The 24546-nt window shown below is 36.8% G+C and overlaps 1 protein-coding gene across 1 annotated transcript; it reads left to right on the forward strand.

The window, feature by feature from the left end:
* The first annotated feature begins 14809 nt into the window (after window positions 1-14809).
* LOC108059517 (casein kinase I) lies at window positions 14810-16325 on the forward strand. Its single transcript, XM_017144848.3, has one exon. The coding sequence runs from the start codon at window positions 15025-15027 to the stop codon at window positions 16192-16194; it is 1170 nt and encodes a 389-aa protein (XP_017000337.2). The 5' UTR covers window positions 14810-15024; the 3' UTR covers window positions 16195-16325.
* The last annotated feature ends 8221 nt before the right edge of the window (window positions 16326-24546 follow it).

The raw sequence follows: 24546 nt of genomic DNA on the forward strand, positions 1-24546 counted from the left end.
TTTTATCAATACCCCATAATTTCGCCCAAATTCTATGCGAAACCTTTTGATACTTTTTGAACACAATAATCTCTCCTCCAATATTGTATACGATGTTGAACACTTTTTGTTTGTTTATAATTTTGAGTAATTTGTAGAACTGCGTTCGCTCTTGGCATTCACCGCGTGCCTTATGGTAGAGATACATATAGGCCTACAGTGGATACCAGGAGAAAAACGTACCAAATGACGAAAGGCACTTGGGCTGAACTCATTGCATAACGAAGTTACTGAAGTTGAGGAAATATCCAAGGGCGAGAATATCCTTAACCGAAAAGGAACCGCATGAGGTCACCGATCGAAAGTGAAACCGAAAGCCGAACCGGTTTGAACTCTCACGTTTTCTATAGTTTTTTGTCTTGCGTTTTAATTTTGTTTTGTTTAAACTTTAACGTTGCGAAGGACCGAGAAGGGAGATCCGCTCGACACCAAAGTCACGATCGAACTGCCCGAATTGGCGAATGCGCTGCGATACAAAAACCCTGATACCGGCCGGGTCCTTAAGTACTCACGATCGGGATGCGATGTGCCCGATGGTACGTTTAGGGGATGATCGGTAACAGGATCACGCTCGCGATCCTTTTGCAGGGAGATCATAGAGCTAGAGAGTGAAAAGCACTCTAGCTCGCACGCTCTCTCCCCGAGTTAAGGCCAGAAATCCGGTTTTTGATTCACATTCACTCTGGGTTATCCCGGCGGGCCAGCTGCCAGTGGGTTTCATTCAACGATTGCCTGGCATATTTGTTATCCTTGCTGATTTTACGATTATGTTCATCTGTGTGCGTATCTGAATCGGAGTCGTGTGTATCCTTTTGCGTTTCTTTTTTATATCCCTTGCAATGCACTTTTTATATCCTGTTTATGCCAACCGTGATTTACTCCTCACCTCCAAAGGTGGCAGCTGTGCATCGGCAAAGGTGATTGAGCCCACGGATCCCGCGATGTCATTATGTTTACAGTCTCATATTGTTGGCTTGCCGTTAAGTAGGTTTTGTGCTGATTGTAATGCCTTGATAAAGCTAAATTGTTGGGTAGAATATTAAACGGACTTCAAGCTCACTCAGTGCACTCAAAATAATATGTTTAATAAACTTTTACGTTTATAGAGAAAAAATAAATTTAATTCTTTCCTAAAAAAAGTAATGTGAACGAGATAATATTAAAATAAAGTCATCACTTAAACTGGCTTGTTATTATCAAATTAAATTTGCATTTGACTGCATAAGGCCACAAGCTATTTATAAATTTAAATATTATATCTTTATGCTTAATAAAAATAAAAAAAATACAAATCTCTTCTAATTAATTTTACATCTATATATTTATAGATATTTTTCTCATCGCATTCATTTTTAGACATTTCCATTAACTTAACTAGAAGGTAGGTACTTTTTTCTTGACTACGTCAATATATTTGAATTTTATTTTTTTTAACAAATTAAAATTGCTTTTCCAACCTGATTAAAACTAAAATAAAATAAAAATAATTCTTAGAAATCCGGTATTGGGCGTGTATTTAATTTAAGAAAATATTTATATTTTATATCCTATTCAGAATAATGATTACACTAAGCAACAACTAACTGGATTGGACAACTTTTCTTATCCAATTAGTCTAATAGTACAATTATAAGCAATATAATATTATTAGAAGAAGATAAATTACAATAACCAGTTTTTGAAAACACAGGGACGCAACACTACTACTATTCTGACCGCAGCTGTATGCTTTTATGTTTTTTGACATTATTTGAAAATTATTCTAAGTATGGGGTTTGAAAGATAAAGAGTGTATCTTTTAAAAAACGTTAACGTCAAAACAAACCATGAATCCGTTTGCCTCTGAGACCTCCGGAAAGTTGGCCAATTTCAGCATTTTTCGAACTTTGCGGTCCTTGTGCTAGGAATCCTAACGAATTCAAAAATATAGCATCCATCGAGGTAAATTTAGAAAGCATTCATTTTAGTTACACAGTATTATTAACAACACTAATTTCGTTAAATTTGTCAAATTATTCGTATTAGTAAATAATAAAATAACGAACAACTATAAATCAAAATGTAATCGCTTTTGCGATCGATATCCATTTTTCAAATGCCCTTACAAACACACAGAAACAGCGAATCAGTCACACAGCTCTAAAGAAATCCTGCTCGCATCTGGGAAATGCATAACAGAGGAAAATCGCACAGAGAACAGGGGGTGGGTGAAGAGGGAAATGGGAAGGGGATGGAAAACAAGCGGCATTGTATGCATTGTTGTCTTGCAGCAGCTGATCGGCAAACAGCAGAATATGGCAAGCTGAATAGGCCGTAAAGAAAAACGGTGGACCCGTGGCCCGTGACACACATTCACATTCAGGGGACAATAGGGTGAGGGAAAATCTGCCCCTGAGCGTTTTTCCTGCATCGCATTTGGCGCCCAAAGCGGCAACAATGAAAATTGCATGCAATCAGCTGTGGAAAGTGCCAGCCAGCTGCCTTCGTGCCGATGAATGGAAATTAAAACAGCTGACAAACTCCCAGCATCCTTGGCTCTATCGATTTTTCCCTATGTCACCGCTGTAGCTATTTAAATTTCGCTTCGTCTGTCAGCGATGGCTCATACTTTTTTGATGGCTATTTATTGATTGCCAGCCGCCCTAGAATTCGCTTCATTGGGCAACAAGGATACAAAAATAATGTCTGCACATTTAATGGTGACATCTTAAGGGGTAAAGAATTCGAAAATAATGTGAAACGGGATTTAAGTGTACTTTCAGATTATGCAAGACTTGCTTTGCAAGTATTATGTATTTAAAAAAAATTAAGGTTTACATATTTTGTAAGTTTGTCAGTCAGAAGTATAAAGTATATCAGCATTCCTAGACTAGTCAGCGGTACGTCCGATTCTACGCGAACTAATCTCTCACTTTTAAAGCCATCGGAAGACCACATGCCTTCTTTCTATTGCAAATAGCGTTGGAACCAGTTGATCGAACCACCGGCTCTCATATGAACAAATGGAAATATAAAGAAATATTGGCAAAAAAAATAATGGTTTTACTCTATAGTATAAAATTATGTAATATTCATTTGGCATTAAATTTCACAAATTCAAATTTCAAATTTTCACACTAAATTTGAAAAATCAGACAACTAAATCAAAAAGCTGTCATAGGAACGATCACAAAGTTCATGGAAAATATTTGGAATAAAAAGTATTGCAGTTTTGTTCGTATTTCCGTCCACTCTGGGGTACAACATAATTTTAATATTTCAGAATTATGAATTAAATTTTACAAAAATTCAAAAATAAAGGTCAAAATAACAAAAAAAAGTTATACATTTTTTGTAACATGTAATTTATATTTTACATTTTTGTCATACCTTCTAAAATACGTTTTAATCTATGTACAAAGGCCGAAGTAAACTATCTTTCTTGTTTAACTAAACTTGCATGAAAACAAATTTACTTAAAAAACTTTATTTTGCTTTAAGATTACTGTTACATATTTTACAGATTTATGAATTTCTTTCTTTGAACATTTTTAAAAATATTTTTGCCTATATTCTGTATATACTCTTTTTTATTTGCCTGAAAAGAAAAGGCCATGTATTTTTTTTCACTGGGCTTTTATGGCTTTTTATAAAGCGGTCTCCGTTGTCTGCCCCACTGTCATTCTCTTTCAATGCCTGACAATTAGCCCCCTTTTGTTGTAGTTGTTGGTGGCATCATCGCTGTCGCATTGCCGCCATATGAGCACTTATGCATGATTTTAATGTCAATGGTTTCGCTTCTGCTTTGCGTCCTCTCCTGGCTTTTATTGCCTCAGACAGGAGAAGGACACCCAGAGGAGCAATGTCCAAGAGGAAGGCACATTCACATGTAAGGCAGCTTGTTTGCTTAGCAAAGAAGATGAAAGTGTTAGAGGTCATAGAACCTTTTTTATAGATTTTTTCTTGGTTTTATTTAAGGCATTCAAGGAGTATTTACATACTTTCCGGACTATGTTAGTGTTATGCAATGAAGAGTACGATTTTGTTTAACATTAAAGACAACATGGCTATGTGAAAGCTATGGCATTTTGTTTATTTTTAAATAAATACCGCATAATAACGTGACTCATTTAATCTTATAAGTTTCTTTTAAAAACTGTTATTTTTTGTGTTAGAGAACTAACTTCCTAGGAATAATTCTGCATTTATTATGTATTATTTGCATTAAACACACACAAAATAGAAAACATAATAAGAATTTCAGAGTAAAGTCCTTATTTATGTTAATAAGGTTTTAATTAATAGATTTACTAGCCAATGTGTATACGGTATGAGTTTATTTTTCTTTCACAAATGACTTAATTTAATAATTTGATTATTGAGGACTTTATGCTTAAGGCTATAAGATATAAATGTGTTAGGTTTACGTTTATTTTATATAAATTTAGAAAAAATCCTTTGTTTTATGCAAAATATATATTGATAAACTTATAAAAGAGTTTTACAAGGGAAACCTATTCTGATCTAATTTGAAATGTCTTTAACTCGATTTATTTTCTTGGCTAATTGAGGTTCTTAATATGGAACTGTAGATTCTAAACCTTTTAAACTTTTCCATAAAATCGTTTTGCCTCGAACGTGACTTAAATATTCCGCTTGGAGTATAAAAAAATATCCGATCTCTAAACTTATTACAGTCTTTAAGCTCAGCCAAAAGAAAATCGTAACGGGAAAAACCTAAAAAGTTTTAGCCAAAGCGAACTAAATGAAACTATTTCCTACCTGACAAAAAGTGCATAAAAGCCATTTGCCGTATGCACAAAGCTAAGTCCTAACAAGTGCAGACAACCAAAAACAAATCGTACAAAAAAGACACGCGAATGAACCCATGAGGGCGAGGCACTCATAAAAACCAGCTTTTTCCTTTCCTGTAAAGGGACTAAAAACGTGCAAAAAACGCAGCCAACAAATTTTTACGCCAGCCGAGCGTAAGAGATAAGGAAGACCCGGCTGAATCAAGTTGTTTGTATGCGCGGGATAATAAAACACGGGAATCTCACATTTTATGCAGAGCACGTTTCACTATTCTTTTTTTAAGCGAAAAAAACTTCTTTGCTTTAGGAGACGAAGGCTGGGAGACACATAAAAAAGTAATTTCCTTCCGCTCGCACACTTCTAAAAACTTAACCTGCCATAAATAATTGCATTTGTATCCTACATATTAAGAAATATCAATATTTCCTTGAGAATAATATAAAAAAATACACCGAAAATCGATTCAGTCCTTGTTTTCATCAACATGTACGCCCTAGTTTTAAATCGTTGTATCATAATATTCGATATATCCAACTTATGTCAAATAAATATTAAAAACAAGAGAGGACGCTATAGTCGGGTGCCCCGACTATCAGATACCCGTTACTCAGCTAAAGGGAGTGCGAGGGAGATCGAGATATGCAAGCTGCAAGGCAACAAGACGTCAAAGCGACACCTAGCGCTAAAAGTGTTGAAAATATTTTAATGATAATCAAAAAAAAGCTTATTTAAAATTTTACAAAATCCCTACAAATCTGTAGCGTTTATGGGCTTGGACGTTACAGTGGGCGTGGCACTCTGCTGAAGCAATCATGGTCTTCGTAGGCACTAGTAGAATCTGTATGAAACATTTAAAATCTTTAGCCTTAAAAATGTGGTCGCCGGATAACAGGTTCGAGTTTTTCAAACTAGCGCCATCTAACGTAAAACCTTTTAATTGCTTTTTTAAAAATGGTCCAAAACAATTAACACTGCAAAAAATTATTGAAAATGTGTGTGCCACAAACTTTTGCGGCCTGAGTGCGTTAGAGTGGACGTGGACCCCCATTTTATTTCCAAATTAGTTTTTTTTTCCTTTCTAACCTTCTTAAAGAGTTCTCTGTATCAGGAACAATTTGTAAATATAAAATTAAATATGCATTAGAAAAGGTGAATTTGTTCTATATTTAACATTATAAAATATACTTTTTCCGAATTTCAGTCTACATTTTAGAGTAAGTTTTAATTATTTTATTGTTCAGCTAAATTGTAGTTGTATTTTTGGAAGGTCTATTTGCCACTAGTGACTTGGGTACTTCTTAAAAACACATTTTTTCCACAGTGTAGACCCCGCGGAATGAGAAGCTGCTCCTACAAATCATCGGCAGTCGACGGCACCCAAAACCCATCCATCCGTCCATCAGAGCTCAGAGCTCGTCAGAAATTCGCGTTGCGAGAAAAAAGTTTTTTGGGTGCGGTCCTTGACATCGCGTACGACGCATGACACTCGCTTGAGTGTGTTGGTGTTTGAGTGTGGGTCTGTCGGTGTGTGTGTTTGCGAGGATAGCCAGCATCCTGCGAGTGCTTGAGATTCGCAGGGTTGCCTGCCGTTTGCGGCTTCTCGTTTCGAATTCACGATGAACTCGATTTTACGACAGGCCACCTTCACCACTGCCCCGCTCCTTTTCCTCGAAGAAGGACTCGGCGTTGCCGATGTCCTGTGTGCTGTCCTTGCTGGCCCTGCAGTTGCCGTAGTTTCAACACACGCCCACACAGGCCCCGGCTAAGGAATATTTGATGAGTTGTACAAATTCAGCTCGTTGAAACTTTTCTGTTTGCACTTTTCCGTTTCTGTTTCTGCTGTTTTCCCTCGGTCGTATACTGATTCCTTTGCTAGTCCTCGGGACAACATTTGATTTGCCATTTCGGCAGTAAATTGAATTTTCCCATCTAACTTTTTTGTGGGTCATTAGAGATCTCTATTCCAAGAAACCTTAATTTTATTACATAAGCTATTGGGAATTCTCCTGAAGTAACTAAGTGACTTTCCTATAAAAATGGTCAAATTTTTAATACGATAGCTGTCAGCATTTTTTTTACAACGTTTTGGCCATGCTTTATTTTGTTTGTTTTGATGAGATGTTTTCCACAAAAAAACGTTATAGTTCTTTGAAATTAAACCAAATGAAAATAAATAAAATGAAGTAATAAGACTTATACTTCTTATTCGAATTAAATAACCCCATTTTCAATTGATTGTATGATTGTAGTTAGTTTATTATATAACGAATTCTTCATACTCACTCATTACATTACAAGTTGCCATCATTATTCTTTATCGTGGTTAAAGTGAATGCTTTTTTTAGTTTGGACAATAACAACAACGACAATAACGAAAATGACAACAAGGACATTGACATCAAAGAACACATCAAAAATTTTGCATGACATAGACAAGACGTATATTCCATTACAACATCAAGTACATACCCATGGAAGTATTTTACATAACGCGCACATTTTCGGAAACGGCATTAAAATCAATTACTGATTTAATTATTTAGGAGAGAGAGCTCTTGGCCATTTCCATTTTGGCATTGGGCCTTGACACTTTTATATCAATTTATGTTTAATTTTTGGCACAGCATTATCACTTTTCGTTTCGTTTATTCTATAGATTTAGTTTAGGCTGGTTTTAAAAAATAGTGTGGCTGTCGAAATGGATGCTTCTTTGTCGGTGTTTGCTGGAAATACTTATATATTTTATGGTCTTTGTCTGATGGAAGCTTTAGTGGTAAGTGTGGGTCCTAGCGTTTGGGTGTTAGTTGGTCGTCGTCGTCGTGGTTTAGTGGTGTAGGAGTCGGTGTCCTGGCAGGACTCAGTCTCAGCCTGAGCTTCAGATTCAGCGTTCTCCTCGGCTGAGCGTGCTTTACGTGTAAGCGCAGCACCAAGCGCACTAGTTGACGCCTAAACGTCTACTACGAAATGCGTTTGTTGTAGCGAACCCCAATTTCGAAAAATTCCAAATGGCGGCACACTCACACTCACACTGTTACCCTCACAGACTCAGACTTACACACACAGATGTATCTTTCGGGCAGAGCAGCAGCTGCGCAGCAGCATCCGCGCGTTCTCGGCCTCAGTCTCAGTTCGCTGCTGGTGATTTATGTACAAAATGGCAAAAGGCAAAAACAAAATAATACAAAATACGCTCACAGCATCCTGTTCACTCACACACTCAAGTTCACAGCCATACACACACACACACACTAGTGCCTCTGTCGACTTAATCCCAATAGTGTCCTGTTTTCTGAGGGGTGGTGGCAATGCCAAGCTCTCCCATTCTGGGCCTCGTCCTGGGCCAGGTCCTCTTTATTACATAGATACTTATATACTCTTCCTGAAGCTGCCCATCGGTGTGTGCGTGCGCGTTGTATCTGTGTGAGGCTGGCAAATACATACACAAGCAGACTGTTGCTGCCGGCTTTCGATTTGAGTGGAAGCTCCCTTCAGTCGAGACTCACTCAAATATTTCGAGTGCATTATTTTATAGAGAACTGGTCAAAATTACGATTTTATGGGTTTTAACATTTTTGGAAAGCCGAATAAAATAGATTTAGTGGATTTTGACAAGCCAGCTAGGGGTAGTGAAAAAAAAGGTTTGTATCAAGGAACAGGAAAAATGTAGATCAAAAAATGTACTTGATTTAAGACATCAAACCCGAGATTTTAAATATCAATTTATTCTATACTTACTAGCTTGTTATATCCTCCTCTAAGAAACAATCTACAAACTTATGAATTAAAAACTTAACAAAAAGGTAGAGAATCTCTACTTATATATATATATATATATATATATATATATATATATATTCCTTATAAGCTTAGTTTTTTATAATCTACATTATATGGAGAATATGGACCAAACTCTTAAAAACCTTTACTGCAAGATCCCCTCACCCAACTTTAGTTTTATTAAAAAATCCTTTAAAGTGTATCTCAGCCTCTCCGAAACCGCAGCTTAAACAACAAACTTTTTTCAAAGCTTAGCAAAAACAAGTACTCAAATAAGAGCGCTTTAACCATACATATACATACATACAGTAGGTTGAAGCTGAAGGAAAGTTTCTCTGGTATCTCTGTCGGTAAAAACCTACAAACAACAAGGTGAGAGAAAACTCTGCCAACAGAAATAACAGGAGCAACAGCAACATGCAAACAGCAGCAGAAGCAAAAGCAAAAGCTACGGCAGCAGCATAATAAAAATCCATTTTTATAGTCCCGACAGAGGCTGCGGCTGTTGCCTGTGGGACGCACCACAGGAAAACCAACCCCACTTCGGGGAAAAGAAAAAAAGAACAGATTTTCTGGGAGGATGAATTGGGGTGGGGTTAGCGGGGTGGTGTTGTTGATGCTTCAGCTGTGTGGTGGTGGTTCCCAAAAATGTATGAAATTCTACTGCCTCTTTTGGCTGGGTTGTTATTGCTGATGTCGCTGATGTTGTTGCTGCTTCATATTGCTGATGTTGCCGCTCTGTTGCAGCTGATATTGTTGCTATTGCTGCTGTTCTTCTGTAGAGATGCTGATTCTGCTTTAGTCCCCTGAATCTAAGATGTTTTTACTGTTATTGCATTTGCTACAAATTTGGCATATATTCCTTTGTTTGCTGTCCATATTTCTGTCATTGTTGCTCCTGAAGTTCATGTTGCTGCTGTTTTCCCCGATGTTGCTGTCGCTGTTATTGCCGCTGTTGCTTAAGCTTCGGTTGACTCTGCTGCTGTTGTTGATGCTGTGCTTTTGATGTTGCTGCTGTCGCTTCTGCCGCCGAGTGGTTTTTAGTGAGCGCGTGGAATGTTGCCATATGCCGCCATCTGTTTGTATGTCTTGCACATCTGTACATGCCAAACTCTCTACTCTCTACTCTCTGTGTTTGTGTGAGTGTTGTTTGCGTACTACGTTTGGTACAGTCGCTGCCAGCAGCAGCAACATTGACTGCTACGCCAACGGCGACTGCGGCAGCGGCAGCGGCAGCGACGCAAACGGCAGCAATAATGTCCGTCCAATCTGTCCAGACGAAGCAGACTTTTGACTGTGCGGGGTAACCACTTTTTTGTGCTTCACATTGTTGTTGCTGCTGCTGAGGATGTTGTTGTTGGCGTTGCTGCTGCTGCTGCCCTTGTTTGATTGCTAGCAAACAGGGTGATTTTGCACGGAACACAGCGAGGAACTTTGGAAAACCTTTCTAATACTGCTTCTCTTAAATTATTTTTATTTCAAATTTTAGTATTTATCAGGAATCATTTTCTTTAAATACCTTTAAATATTAATAATTTATTTTACCCATAGTAACAACTTAATAGAATTTTATTACATTGCCTCCAACACTTGTTGTTAAATGTTAGGTACCCTAAGATAAGTCCCACCACCCTGTATTTGGCTATATTTAAGTTGAACAAGTGTGTAAGCACATAAACAGAGAAATGGAATTAAGTTTGCATAGCAAAAGAAAATAAACTGCTAAAATTATAATAACACGACGAGTGGCGGACGGGGGACGGCAAAAAATGGAAACTAGTGTAAAAAGGCAACAACAGATGCAGCAACAATAACACACCAAATTACACACACCCACTCAGACACACACACAACTACACTATCAAATACACACGGATAGGCGACAAGGCTGAAAGAAACAAAACAGGATACAAAACAAAAAAAAAACAAGAAAGGAAGCTACCTTCGGCCAGCCGAAGCTTATATACCCTTGTAGATAAAAGAATACTCACTCGGTGCAGTTCCAGGGATTCCAGATTCAGGGTTTCGAATTATTTCAATTTTGTTTTTAAGTAGTCAAGAATCAAAACGCCTACTTCCTACAAAGTTACAATGAATTTTCTTATATTTGTTTGGGAGCCTTAAGATATAGTGGTCCGATCCGGCTCGCTACGACATATGTACTACCTGCAATAGAAAGAAGACCTTCGGGAAAGTTTCATCGCGATAGCTTTAAAACTGAGAGACTAGTTCGCATAGAAACGGACAGACGGACAGACGGACAGACGGACAGACGGACATGGCTAGATAGACTCGGCTATTGGTGCTGATCAAGAATATATATACTTTATGTGGTCGGAAACGTCTCCTTCACTGCGTTGCAAACATCTGACTGAAATTATAATACCCTCTACAAGGGTATAAAAACAGAAAACTTGGTATGTAATTTATAATATCCTTTGTCCTCTGCCGGCTTTTGTGCGCTGTGTTTTGTGAAAAGTGAAAATGTATTTGCGTGTGTGTGCAGTTTCTGTAGTTCTGTGTGTGAGTGAGCTTTGTTTGTGTGTGTCAAATACTTTAGCCTGAAACACACAGACACAGTTACAGATGCACCGACTTCGCATTACTTTTAGCGTTGCTTTTTCGCCGTTTGTCGTTTGTGCTGGGCAAATAGTTAAAACTAAAATAAATTTAGTTGTTGTGAGCGAGAGCGTGAGCGTGAGCCAACGCACACAGAGGCACTTGCTGAGAAGTCGGACAAAAGATAGCGCGCGACGCCATCTTTGCGTTGCTGCTTCGCCCGGCGCTGATAAGTATGCTATGCTCTTTGTGCACTGAGCGAATTTAAAACCTATTTTAAAAGCAATTGGCAATTTTGAATGAAAATATTAATTTCCAAGATATATAATTCGACTATTATCGACTGTAATATGTAAAAATGGTCTTCTTCGATTTGAGGTTTGAAAAAATAAAAATCTTAAATAACAATTATATTTGATCTTTATCAGTTTTTTAAAAGTTTTTTTTTTTTTTGAGAACATGGAAGAAAAAACAACATTTTTAGTATATATAACATAAATAATATTTTATTAAATACAGCTAACTTCCTTCTAGGGTGATTTTAATTTTTTCGGTCCTGATTTTAACTGTTAATTTTTTAAGCCTAATATTATAATCAGAGTAAATTAATTTAAACAAGATTTTCTCAAAAATTATTTGAAATAAACTTTTTATAAGTAAATCTATTATATTTGACTGAATTATTAGTTATAAAAATAATTTAATTAAATATGACATAATAATCTAAAACCTTTTGTGCCGATTAATATTTTTGTGAGTGTATTTTTCGCCGCTGCTCCACCCGCTGCACGAAATCTCATTATATTTGTTTTATTTTATTTGCTGCCACGTCTTCGTCGTTTGCAGCAGCTTCTTGCTACTTGTGCTGCTTCGTTTTGGCTTTTATGTCTATTTCCTACGTTTTGGGCAAAAGTACTTTTGTGCGCACGTAACTAACTTCTTTGGCCATTCTGCCCAATCCCGTTTCACTCATCTACCCCCCACTCTGCTTGTAGGTTCCCGGGCATTGTCATCTACTTACTTACTACTTAATGCGTGCTTAGTTATTGTTTTAGTGTGGCCTTTTGTCTTGAAATTATTAACAATGGACGTTGCCAAGTGAAAGGTGCTTCTGCCTTTGGGGCGGAATGGAATGAGTTTGGGGGCGAGAGCAGTGGTAATAGCATTTAATGCACCTGCCCAGGCACACACACTCACCTGCATTTAAGTTGCTTTGTTCTTCCATGGCATTGTCTTCACTCACACAGAACCAAGAGCACCCACACCCCCACACCCTCATACCCACCAAAACAAACACTTCAGAGACACCATCATCATCATTGTCATCATCAGCAGGGGCATGATTACTTAGATTGTAAGCGGCTTTATAAATGCTTCATTTTGCGTGTGTTTGTTCATTATTTATTTACTTTTAGTAGCGCTTAATTTTCACTCTCGTCTGCCCGCCCACTTTTCCCACTTCCATCTTCCTTTCTCTCCACAAACTGCTAAGCTAATGATCTAATTTCATATTTATGTCCAGCTTATTTCCATTATAATGGTGGTGGCGCATTTAAATATTGAATTTTACATTACCACTTTCCATATTTAATTTCCGTTTTTAACTGTTGGTTTCGTATTTGAGAAAATTGGCTCTTGAATTGTTTTACGTTATGTCTATTTTATAGTTAAAATAATTGCTCAAATTTATATAATTGTTACTCGCAGAGTGAAATGCTTTATTGTATTCGTGTAATATTCCCAAATGTAAAATGAATTATTTAAAAAAAAACACCGAAGCTAGAATTTGTTAAACTTTTTTTTCGATCTTCCCTATGCAGAAAGTTAATTTTTTGGCCAAAAATCTGTAATTTCTTTCCTAGGACAGTTAGAAGGATGCAGTTTTTTGCGTTTTTTTCTTAAAAGATTGAACTTTTCAACGAACTAAAAGTAAAATTTCTTGGAATTTTATATGATATAGATAATCCAGACCAAAGTCGGAAAATTTTACGTACTTTAACTTCTTTAACTAACTTCTTCCATTTTCGAAAACAATAAAGTATGAGATAAAACAAACTAAAAAAAATTAACATCACTAAAAAATATTATGTCATTTAAGATTTATGAACCGTTAAAAAGTGCAACTTTCGGAGGCTCCCACATCAACGTTTATCAAACAATCGATTTAAAAAAAATGTATATTTTTTTGTTCTTGTTACCTTTTAAGTTTTATATAATCAAATTATGTAAAAAAAATTGTTTAAAAATATTGTTTTTTGATTTGTTTAATGTTAATTTGACATATTCTGAAGTCATCACAAAAGTATGCTACATTTTTATTTGCATAGTCCTGATTAAATAGATAGATATAGGTTTGGAAAATACCATAATCGATTAGTGTACGTAAAAAGTAGATTTTAGATGTTAGTCACACTAAAATCAAATTTTTGAGCGCAAAATGTTCACCAAAACCTGAAGAAATAAAGTATGGCATACTCTTGGGCTCTCTTAGCTAAGCTCTTCAAAATAGCTCGACTTCGAGTTAAGCCTTCAATTAAAACTTAAATTACCGAAAACTAAGGCAAAACCGCATCGAGTCGGTGGGCTACGCTCTTAGTAAATTGATCAACGAATTTTTTTTTGAAGGAATGAACTAATTTGGGAATGGCACTCGAAGGCAATCGAAAAGCAAAGTACTCATTTGCTGAAAAAAAGCGTAAAAATTAACAATTACATTTATTTTAGCAAACAAGTAAGACATACGAGCTATATTATATTTTTTACTTGTTAAAAATAATCCCTTCTGCAAGTTTCGGAAAGAAGTCGAACAGCAACATCAGCATCTTTGACTTCTAAATTTTTGTTCATTTCCATCAATATTTTATGAATTTTTCACTTTGAAAATATGGTAAAAGAAAACTACTTGCCCGAATTCTTTGAAACTTTGGCATAAATTAGTTTAATGTATTATAAAAGGATCCCAAACTCAATTTGGTCATTTTCTTAAAAAAGAAAATCGTTTTTTTGGCCAAAAATCTGATCGGCTGGCCCAGTGTGCTATGGGAGCTATAAGATATAGTTATCCGATCCATCAATAATAAAGAGGAGAGGTCTGTAGGTTGGGACGGTCTGTAAGTTGAGACACTCAATTTTCTCAAAATTTTTCCACTAAAAAAATTGTTTATATTTTTTTTTTGTAGTCCTTTTTAGTGACAAAACTTTTGGGGAAAACATTAAAAGCCAGGCACTAGCCAGATTTAAGCTATGAGAGTCGTGTACCATTTTTCACCAAAAATGTTTTGTACACTTTTTTCAAAATTCCATTAAAAATTAATAACGTAATAAAAATTTGGCCGGTATGTGTCGCTATGTCGCTTTGCTGCTTTCTAATCTGCCTTTTCTTCATACTCTCTTAAGATGAGTAACGGATATCAGATAGTCCAAACAGTCTACTATAGCGTTATCTCTTGATTTTAAATATATTTTACATATCCTTAAACTAGCGATATTTAATTTGTGTGACCAATATGTCTCCTATCGACGAGCAAATCTTTTCCCTTTGCCCACTTAATGATATAACCTTTTTTGATCCTATAACTTCATATAGCATTTAATTTTTAGTCACATTGCCTCAGGGCTGGAAAAACGACAGTCAGCTTCGAACAGTTTTCCAAAAATCAAAGCAAGTCCAGGGCAAAAAATCAAAATGCCTTATACGTCAAAATCGGCTTAGTAGTAGTGTTCCCCAAAAAGAATAAAAAAAAACAACCAGAAGTAAAAACATCTCGCCAGTAAAAGCAATTCCCAGTGGGAGAGACACTCAAAAAACAATTCCAGAGGAGAAGATATCGACATAGAAATCCGGGGGCCACAAAGATGGCCAACCAGCCGACGACAGCCACGGGTCGAGTCCGCAACACATCGTTAAATCTGGAAAACAAGCTAATCGGCGGAAAGTATCGCGTGGTGAAGCCCATTGGATCCGGCTCCTTCGGCGATATATATCTCGGGCTAAACGTTAAGGATGGAGCCGAAGTGGCCATTAAGGTGGAGTCGAACGATGCCAAGTATCCGCAGCTGATGTACGAGGCTAAGGTGTACGAACAGCTGATCCGCAGCCCGGGATTCCCGGCACTGCTTCACTTTGGATGCGAGAAGAACTACAATGCCATGGTTATAGAGCTGTTGGGTCCGTCTCTCGAGGAGCTCTTCAATGTGTGCAAGCGCCGATTCTCGCTGAAGACCGTCCTTATGCTGACCGATCAGCTGCTGATGCGAATAGAGTGTGTCCACGAGCATGGGTTCATACATCGCGACATCAAGCCCGATAACTTTCTAATGGGTCTGGGCAACCACTGCAATAAGCTGTACCTCATTGATTTCGGCCTGTCCAAGAGGTACAAGGACATCGAGTCGGAGATGCATATACCCTATCGCAAGGACCGCAATCTAACGGGCACCGTTCGCTATGCCTCGATAAATGCCCAAATGGGAGTGGAGCAATCTCGCCGGGATGACATGGAGTCCTTGTGCTATTGCATGATGTACTTCAATCTGGGAAAGTTACCCTGGCAGGGTATTACGGCCGCCAACAAGAAGCAGAAGTACGAGAAGATACTGGAGAAGAAGAGGAGCGTTACGATCCCGGAACTCTGCCAAGGCTTCCCCAACGAGTTTTGCCTGCTGATGACCTACGTACGGAACCTTCGCTTCAAGGAGCCCCCGGATCACGTCTATCTCCGCCAGCTTTTCCGCATACTTTTGCGCACGCTGAACCATCAGTACGACTACATATACGATTGGACACTGCTGCAGCAGCAAAAGGATCAGCTGCGCAGTAACAGGGATCGAGAACGGGATCGGGATCGGGATGTGGAGCGGGATCGTGAGCGTCGGCGTGAACGGGAGCGACAGAAGGAGCGGATCAGAGATCGCGAACAGGATCGTCTGCTCAGAACTGCAACCCAACAGGCGGATCGATCTCATGGCCATCTGTCGAGCAGATATGATCGCATTGGCGATGGGACCATCAGCAAGCGAAAGTAATACCATCGACTGGCCAAGAATACTATCTGCAACATAAATATATCTAAATTATTCCCATTTAAAAGTTTAGCGGTTCATGTTGGGAGCCTACTTTTGATTGTTTTATTTCGCAAATATAATTTTGAATACAACTTGTTTAAGTTTCTACCTTTGATCTAAAAAATAACTTATTGAAGATATATTATTCAAAGCTTTTGCACAGATCCTTTGTTTTTTGTTATTTTTTTTCTACCACTCAAATTTATTTGTACCTATTTTACTAACAGAAAATTGACAAAAACACAAAGTTTTTATCAAAAACAAACACAAAATTGTAATAGAACGGTAGTGTAGGATTTTACCCATCACTCTTATAGGTAAATTATGTGGCAATCAACGATTTACAAAATACTCCTTAGACACTCAAGTCAATTGAATAGTTTATGAATAAGTTCGGTCCCCCGGGAGAGCTCCACTCTAAGTTTTCCATTAGATGGAAAACCTACCCCGCAGCCGGGACTCTGGCAACTTAATAAACTGTCAAATTGTCATGTAAACGGGACAAAGCTGCCAACCGAAAGTTTTTTACCTCTCTGAGAAGCTGGCCAAAATGGAGGTGGGTTTATTTACGCTACTTATTTATTGAGTGGCGGACGGAACAGTGGGGAAAAACATTCTCGAGTTATGCGAAAACAAAATAAATTTTATAGTAGTGGAAACCACAAAAAAAGAAAGCATTTTATTAGTTTCTTCTCTTGTCCGTTTTTGTGGCAGGAAAAATAAGTGGAAAAGTTTCGTTTTATTTTATATATATTTCTGCAACGATGGCTTTGCTTAAAGACAGGGTCGCGACTTGGCACCTGCTGCCAAATTAAATTCCCAGTTGCACAACTGAGACAGAGATAGAGGAAGACGAAGAGAAAGAGAGGGAAGCTGGGGATAAAAAGAGACGGGTATAAAACTACATGGCTATGACAGACTGGCAACTTCAATAATTTATGATGCAGCAGCCAAAGGAGAAAACAGCGCCGGAATCATTTTGCCATTTGGAGTAATTTTTCTTTCAGCTCTCTTCCTCTGTTTCCTCCTGTTGCGAAACTTTTCCGTGAAACAGAAATCATAATTAAGTGTTGTCTTGAGTTGGGTGCATAGTTGACATGACAAACAGTTGATGAAGAAAAAAAAGAAGTGAATAGCGCTAGGAAATACGGAAAATTGCGAATTCCAATGGGGAAGATAGTTGAAAATCCCGGACAACCGGTGTAGAACAATGAATGCGGCTAATAAAGAGGGCCGACAAGTGGCAAGTGGAGAGCAAAATACCAGACGATGTGGCTGCCCCGGTTCCTTGACGCTTCATCTCATTTCCGACGCCTTTCGCGTATCCTGACAATGACAGTTGTCAGGCATGTCAGCGTATGATAAATTGTTCCACCGACAGGTGACTCGAATGTTATGTAAATTTCAAAGCCAGGACCTGGCAGTTTCCCCCTTTTCCAAGCCCAAGTAGATACTCCTAGTTGGTAATGTAATTGCACATTTCGTTGTGTGAATGCTAAAAGAGGTGTTTATTTAATTTGCCGAGTGAATGTGTCTACGTGAATGCCGTTCGCCTGCTCAAAGTTTGTCCAATTTGATGTGACAATTTCCAGCATTTTGCACTCGAAAGGCAAATAGTTGGGAATGGTATGCCGTCCATGGAATATAAATGGGCTGGACTAGAATGTAAATTGTCGAAGCCATGAGAAATGTGAGCTGAATGGTGTGACACATTCACAGTTTCAAGTCCTAGTACTTTTTAAAGAATTCAGTTCTTTCAGCTGTAAAATATAAAAAACAAATTGTTATTCATTTTAGTTAGCTTGTAAGTAATGACTTACTTAAAGTATAGAATACCTTATCATTTGCCTTTGATAATAATACAAATTTAAAAAAATACCAGCCAAATATTGCATTTTTTAATTGTTTTTAAGATAACATTTTGCATTACAAAGTTAAAGAAAAAAGGCACAATTTCAAGTATTCGATATTCGGGTTTGTTTGTTCTATTTAATCTTCATATATTTTTATACATATATATATTCTTTATAAATTATTATTAAATTATGATTTAAATAAAAAATTCGATTTTTTTTAAACTATTTTTGAAGGATAACCATTAATACTATTTTATTGCTAGTCACATGACAGAATTTATGAGAAAACAAAGCATTTGGCAGCGTCACAGGCAAAGCTTCTGAAACCTGCAAAAATCCCCTTAAATCCATATTTGAATTATGTCCGTTGCTGTCGGACATCCATTAGAAATCAGCTACCCTGGCGTCATTGTTGTGCCGCACAGCCCACTTAATCCTACTAAAGTGTTAAGCTGAAAAATTGCAAAGCTAATCTATTGGACAACTCCCGTCTCTGCTGCCACCGCATCCGCAAAGGTAAACCATTAACATCAACAGTGAACTGGTTAAAGTTGTTGTACCAGCCCTACTTTAGCAGAATTTATTTTCAGCATTAACTAAAAACGTGGAGCACAGCGAGATAATGCCAAACCGAAAGAAAGCCAGCCACCGCAGTTGCAAAAGCAGCTCTTAACTTTCAGCGGTAGCCTCAAAGTTTCCACTCAAATAATTGCTTTTACTGGCACTAATAGATGGGGATTTCGAAAAGTGGGCGAAACTCCCACTCTGCCTCTTTTGAGCTGGCCCAAAAAGCTGCAGCATAATCCATTTGCCCAGATAAGTCGCAAACACGAACCGAAGTTCTGCGATTCGAGTTCTTTGTTGGGAATCTTAACTTTGGTCTGCTTCCCGTTTTTAGTTTCACATGCGCTCTGAATTATTTATCGGGAATTTTGCGAGCAGTAGCAAAGTAATTATGTGCAACGTGGCGTATGCGCAATGTTAAGACATGGCAAAGACATGAAAATTAATTAGTTTACCAACAGCGATTGGCTGTGTCCTGATGTACCCAGGTGGCTTGTGGGCCATAATCGATTTGTGGCTTAACTATGAGTACACAATAAAAGGAAAACCTTAATTTAAAGTTGTTATATAGAACGTTTTGAGAAAAGGAATATACGTTTTATGATAACTTAAAAAATATTTGTACACACAAAAAAAACACGAAGGCATCAAATCTATATGCGTATGGAAAAATTCTGGTATTTATAAGCATATTGTTTTTACCATGCAATACTGGTAAAATTGATATTAGATAATGTCATTTAGCCGATTTCTCTCTCTCTCTCGGAGATTCTTTGACTTCAAAAAAAGAACAAAAGAAGCAATAAATAACGTGAGCGGAAGCGGGAAAAAAAAATTCTTTCAATTCGAAATAAAGCGAGATAGTTAAAGTCACATGAGTGGGAAAGAGAAATACACATTCGGAATTCGAACTGGCCTATGTTAAAATTGAAACCACAAATTATTAAATTGATAATCGTTTCATATAATGGTTTTTTTGGGTGTGCCAACACATAACAAAATCAATCACTTAAAAGAACATACCCTGCAGGAAACGGAATCAGTTTTGGACTATTAAAATACTAGTTGGGTCGAGAAGGTTAACTAGTTCAAGTTATGTCCATTTCCTTGTAACGAAGTGGTCCATTTTTCATATGCTTGTCGTCGGACAAGCTACTAGTTTTGCACTAGTGACTGTTAACCAATTTATAGTTACAGCTGTTAAACTACACTCAAAAAAATATTTTCACGAATAAATTAAAAATAATCTCTAAACCATCAAGTGATTGAATTTCACTAGTACTTGACGATGCCCAACTTGACGCTCTCCTAATTTAGTATCCAATCAATAGGCGCGGTCCTTAGAGAATTTCTGATAATTATTATGTAATCAAATACAGTAAATGATAATTAAATGGAATTAAAACAAACTTACTTTTTTTGAGGCAAGTCGCCCTCTCTAGGACTTGAACCCGGGACCTTTGGATTTGTAGACACACTAACTGATTGAGCCATACACGCATCACGTTTTGTAATGCCCTAACAAGGTTTATGAATTTTAGTGTGACATAATTCAAAAACAGTGATTTTTCACATATATATTGCCTCCGACATATTAAACAAAGTTTAAAATAAAACTAAAGCATCACCTAGCAAACAAAAAACAAAAAAAAAGTGTACAGAGACTGGGGATTGAACCGAGGACCTCGAGTGTTTGATTTGTTTATTGTTAAATTTCCCAAGACATTTACCCTCTAGGCTATATTTTTGGATCATATGTGTTTCTTTTGCAACTAGTTAAATTCCAGTTGCCTTTTAACTAGACCCTAACATGTATTTGTTCTACCAGTTAAATATTTTTAAGGTTTTTTTTGTCAGAAAGGTACTAGTCCGAGACAAGTTTATTTTTTACTAGTTTTGTATTAATCATTTTTTCGACTAGCACAAATTTTCTAGACCCTGTGTAGTCCAAATGCAATCAGACAAATTCCGGTTGCTTTATATTAGTTATTTAACTAGTTGTTTTTCAGACTAGTTCGCATTTTTCCTGCAGGGTAGCTATTATCGATATTTTAATATTATTTTCGCACTGTGTCAGCCCAGCACCAGTAGAACTTGGCGTGCACCTTAAGCAGATTTCACCGTTAACTGGTCGAAAATTGTACGAAATTAAATGAAAAGCCCATCAAAGTGGTCGTAAAGCAAAGGGGATACCGAAACAGAGTCTCATGCTGTCTAAACAAAGGGCAGACTCAGCATGGGATAGGCACACGAATCGAATGTCATTAAAACGATGGCCCAGGGAGATGAGGATGACTGACTGACTGTCTGAAAAATATAGAGACGTTGGGCCCAAGGGGGCATCATGTTGAGAGCTCATTAAAACGAATACGAATTTAATGGTACTTAAAGCGGAAATTGCCTGGCAAGTTTCCGCCATGGTGAGCACACAAGCATGGAGAGCAGCCTTACACAGATACGGATTTTCCGACAGGAGCAGTGCGAAAACTAAGCGGCAAAGCAAAGCAAAGCCAAGCCGATTCCAGTTGCCAGCCAACTTAGATCGAAGTGCCAAGCCAAGGCACAGCAGCAACAAAGCTTTTACGAGCTGGAAAACTATTAGTGGCAACAGCAACAGCAGAAGGTAAGGACTCCAACAAATCCACACAGAAAAGAAAATATACTGGGTACTGAAATAAATTATATACCAGCATCACAAACTGAATAGACCAGACTATTACTTGTAAGAATTGGTTGGATACCCTTGCTTGCCGTTTAAAAATAAACGTTTGTAGGAATTAAATAGCTAAATTTCTAGATACGAATCCATAAATAGCAAAACTAAATTATTTAAATAGAATAAAATACATTGAACTTTTATAGAATATGGATACTTATTTTTTTCAAGATAAACAACAGTGTAAGGACATTATTTAATTTTTAAATTTCAAATGTAAGTACTTGAAAAAATTACATTATATAATGATATGATATGAAATAAATAATAAGAGCGATCCGCAAATTTGGATGCTATGTTTTAAAATTCCAGGACTATAAATCAAAATCAATATATAGGAACTAGCATTTTTCCTTGTGCACACAACACCTGACTAATGCCCAAGCCAACCTGAGCATGAGTGGTTCTGAGTCCTTACTCGACTTGTTCTTCTGTTCCTATGTGAACTAAATAAACCCATTGCACTGGTACAATAAGCAATTCAAAACAAAAACAAAAAAATACAATGCAAGGAAACTCTGTTCATCAGAAAATACAAAATAGTTACGATACCCTAAAAAATGTTTCAATTCTTTTTACTTCCTTCAACACTATTATACTTTCATCTATTTACAATATCCGCAAAACATAAAATCCAATTAAGCATGTATTAAAACTAAACTTTTACAATTTGTTGCATTATTTAAAAGGGGTTTCTTCACAGTTTATCTAAAAAATGGATGCTGATTTTTTTTACAAAGTTTAAGGATCTATGTCAAAGAAGGTTCTGCTTTTTATCATCGGAATTTTGTTAAAAACGGAAAATAAGAAATATTTTAAGTTGAAGTTATATAGCAAAGTTCAAGACAAGCCAAAGGTTATAATAAATCCGATCTACTTGATTTCGTTAGGATAAGCGGCCAGAAGCGTTTATTAAAAAACGGAAATTTTCCATGCAAAGCAGCAACAGTGTGAAAAACTGCGTCGCCATTTTCAGGCACACAAGAGTAAGCTTTAATTGAATGTTTGTTAGCCCGCCGAATACAACATCCTTCTACTCCTCCACTTTTCTTGCAAACAGGCAAGAAAATGTTTGAACATTTTCCGCACATATGCATGTCAGTGGCGCCCATAATGGCAATACCATTCCATGTACTTTGAGTTTTCAATTTCAGCTTTTTGCCAGCCGAATTGCGAAAAGAGTGGGCGGTGGAAAACATACAAATGGGGCGAGAGCAAATGGAAACCGTGTCCTACGAGCTTTCTGCACCCATCCGCCTGCAGTTCTCGTGCAAATATAACGAGTGTATTTGGACTCTTTGATACCCATATTGTGTACAGAAAAAATAAAAAATACTCGTATATTAAAATGAAAAATATATTAAAAATATATGAATACTTGTCTTGAAGTTGCCAAAAACTTATCGCTTGAAATCGTACTAAATATTTCAACAATTTTGTGTTTCTATTTTGAGTGTAATGAGCTGTAACATTTTTATCAAAATTTAAATAACAAAGTGTATAATACGAAAATCTTAAATACAATTTAATAAACAAATTATGTACAAATTAAAGCATATTACCTTTTGACTATTTGTAACTATACAAGTATGATCCCATTCAATCTGTAAGAATACTAGGTACTAAGGCGAAGCCATCATCTTTGCGCATTACTGTTGAGGTTACCTGATAGCGGAGAGGTAACTTTCTGCATAAGTCAGCCAAAAAGTTCCATCGATATGAGGAACGATTTTTGTTTGCAGCTGTAGCGATTTGCTTGCCTAGGCAACTTTGATTGCCAAATCAACGACATGAAATGTTCCATTTGCGGAACATTGAAAGGGAATAAAAACCAAAAACCAACCAAACAAAAATATACCGATTATATATAGATTTTTTTTAATCACTTGGCTTGGGAAATAAACAAAAATAAGGGACACACTGTTTACAATTTACAGTTCCTTTGGTCACCATCAGGAAAAAGAACGAGGAATACACATGGCAACAATCAGACACACATACCAAAAAAAAAACAACCGACTTTCAAGTGCACTTGGTTGCCGAAAAGTTTATAAAAATAAGTGCCTCTTGGCCATTGCCTGAGTGCCCTGGAGGAGATGAAGATGGCGACCCAAACTCCGTCCTTCCATATGAAGTGCTCAGCCGACTTCGCTAGTTAGTGGGCATTAGTAATTTAGATTGCTGCCGAATAACTTTTGCCGTTCCCGGCCAGCTGCAAACCGTTTGTCCCTCACTTAAGGTCCAGGATACCAGGATAAGAAAATACCACAAGCTGGTATAGAAGTAATAACAGTTTCGAAACGGAAGCCCTCGAAGGCAGTCGAGTGGAAATTTTTTATGCTACGCAGGACTTTGGCCCGCCATTGACAATAATTGTTGTTGTCTGCAAACATACACAAATGTTGAAAGAAAAGTTAAAACTAGCCAAATGCCAGGAAAATCTCGTTAAAGTATGCAAATAAACAAGAGTATTTGAATTGCTTCCTTGGGCTTAATTGGGGTGAGTTTCCTTTGGGAACATATTTTCCAATTTTATAGTAGTTGAGGAACACACTTTTGGCAACTGGCTGAATAAAATGAATAAAAGAATGCTATACTGATGACTAACAACAGAAAACTTTCAGTTGATTTGAAAAAGCAATCAAAATATATTATTATAAATTTTTTAGATCGCTATAATAAAAATAATTTTAAAATTCTGTCAATCTAAATATATATGCATAAAATATTTAGTTTTGAGTTTTTTGTCAAAAAGTTTAAATGGCGGATATTTTTTAAAGTAGTAATATAATATATCTTGTTGCTTGCCGACCTTTTGGCTACATTTTTCTAACCCAAAAAAGTTAAGACATTGAAATATATACACTCAAAATAAATTTAACCCTAAATTTTAGAAAATCGCCATTAAAATTTCTTTTTTCTAAATACAAGAAAGTTATTTCTAAATCTAAGGAAATTTTTCTTAAGTCAAGAAAGTTTTCCTTAAATCCAGGAAGTTTTTCTTAAATGTAGAAAATGGTTACCATGAACTAAAATCACCCTAAAATCTAGAAAAAATGCCCTTAAAATTAGAAATTATTTTCTGAAAAATAGAAAGGCAAACGAAAATAATAAAATATTTTGTCAGCACCATTTCTAAAAATGAGTGCCCTAACCCTAAAATTAAGCTAACCCTAA

The sequence above is a fragment of the Drosophila takahashii genome, chromosome 2L (genome assembly GCF_030179915.1).
Source record: "Drosophila takahashii strain IR98-3 E-12201 chromosome 2L, DtakHiC1v2, whole genome shotgun sequence".
NCBI lineage: Eukaryota > Metazoa > Arthropoda > Insecta > Diptera > Drosophilidae > Drosophila > Drosophila takahashii.